The sequence below is a fragment of the Postia placenta genome, assembly GCF_002117355.1.
Source record: "Postia placenta MAD-698-R-SB12 unplaced genomic scaffold POSPLAscaffold_268, whole genome shotgun sequence".
Classification (NCBI taxonomy): Eukaryota; Fungi; Basidiomycota; class Agaricomycetes; order Polyporales; family Adustoporiaceae; genus Rhodonia; species Rhodonia placenta.
Window position 1 is genome coordinate 1,149 of NW_020170099.1, and position 1,494 is coordinate 2,642.

At 61.1% G+C, this 1,494-nt stretch overlaps 1 protein-coding gene across 1 annotated transcript; it reads left to right on the plus strand.

Annotated features, from left to right (window-relative positions):
- Window positions 1-1,319: 1,319 nt before the first annotated feature.
- POSPLADRAFT_1063413 (hypothetical protein) lies at window positions 1,320-1,483 on the plus strand (the record flags this gene model as incomplete). The annotated part of the gene is made up of 1 exon (XM_024481657.1): window positions 1,320-1,483. A coding segment is annotated over one exon (164 nt), but the record flags the coding sequence as incomplete, so codon positions are not given.
- Between the last annotated feature and the right edge of the window lie 11 nt (window positions 1,484-1,494).

Genomic DNA, 1,494 nt, shown 5'->3' on the forward strand with positions numbered 1-1,494 from the left:
TAGCATTTACGTGACTGCCGACTACCTAGGGAGGCACAGTATGCGTCCTTCCAGCCCTGACTTGAATTCGGTGAGCTGGGGCACAGAGCGCGCAAACGTTTGTTTGTCCAAGCCGATGGGTACCAGTCGTTGCAAACCAGAGGCAGGGGTTCTGCCAACTGCTCAGTAAGGCATAGCAGCTTCCTAATGTAGAAATACTCACTCACATCGGTTGTTCTTGAATTGATCGTACGGGCGCCTGTGTAACAGCTCAAGTGAAAACGCCAGATCCCCCTTCTTCCGACGTGACTGCGACTCTCAAGGCTACGGTCATAGCGGTGACGATATACGTACCGAGAAACAAACACGCGTTCTGCTCAGCTCTCCTATCGCGTGAACACATCCTGAGCGTGGCCTGTCGCACCGCGACAGGTTTCCAGCGTAGCTGCGGCGGTTCCTCGTGCTGCTCGTCGTCGATGTCTCGTTTTGAGTGCAAGTCTGGTTTCTGCGGCTCTCTTGTCCATGGCTCCGGCGATTTCCTGACAGTGGCAGCAGCTGTTCGCATCCCCGGAGCGTTTCCGTGGATTTTCCAATACTGACTCGGGGTGAGTGCATCGTGCCTCGTGTGTGACAATGACGCTGGCCGCTATGCGTGCTTCTATACGCCGTAGATGAAATGGGGGAAATGAACGAAGCATCGTCATCGCCGCTCTAGAGAGGGCGTGGACGCGGTCTCAACCTCGGTGAACGCCGTGCATATCCGCAATACAACGGCGGGCCTTGCGAAGGCGCCCTGGGATGGCCTGCGATCACGCGCGGCGCCTGTGGATGTGGACTCGAGAGGCGCGGTGGACGTAAGACGCGTGGGGTGCCTCGATCACAGGTCCTCTCGCCCGGCGGCCAACTGTCCGCCAACTCACTTCTCGTCCGTCCAGATTATGAATGATAGGCTCGCCATACGCACATACCATCGCCGGTGATCCATCAACACGTGTGGGGCACGCGCGGGATAAGGCGGCTCGAAGACACGCCTTTGCAACGCCTTGCAGCGCATATGATCGCGGGAGCGGCTCTGCACTGGTCCCACACCCTCTCTGCTACATGAACGACGCGGGCGAGCATGCGACAGCTTGTACGTGCTGGCCTTCGCTCCCCGCACCCCGGATCTGAGTGTTCTCCCACGTAACACCGTCGGCGCCCTGGCGTATGCCTGCCATCTTGGACGAGACGGGTCGGTGAGTGTCGTCACGTCCTCGTCCTTGCCCGCTCACCGCCTAACCGCCTGCCACCTTCACCACCACGACCACCGCCGAGCCAGCACAGACTTCCCCTTCCCGAAGATGGACACCCACGAGCCATCGTCGTCCTCCAGCGACACCCTCCCGTCCGCGCCATCCCACTCGCGGAGCACCCCGTCGCGCTCCCAGCACTCCTCGCCGCCCCCCGCCCCCCGCAGGGCCCGCAAAGACGCACAGCACGACCGCGACCGCGACCGCGAGTCCGCGTGGGGCAGGT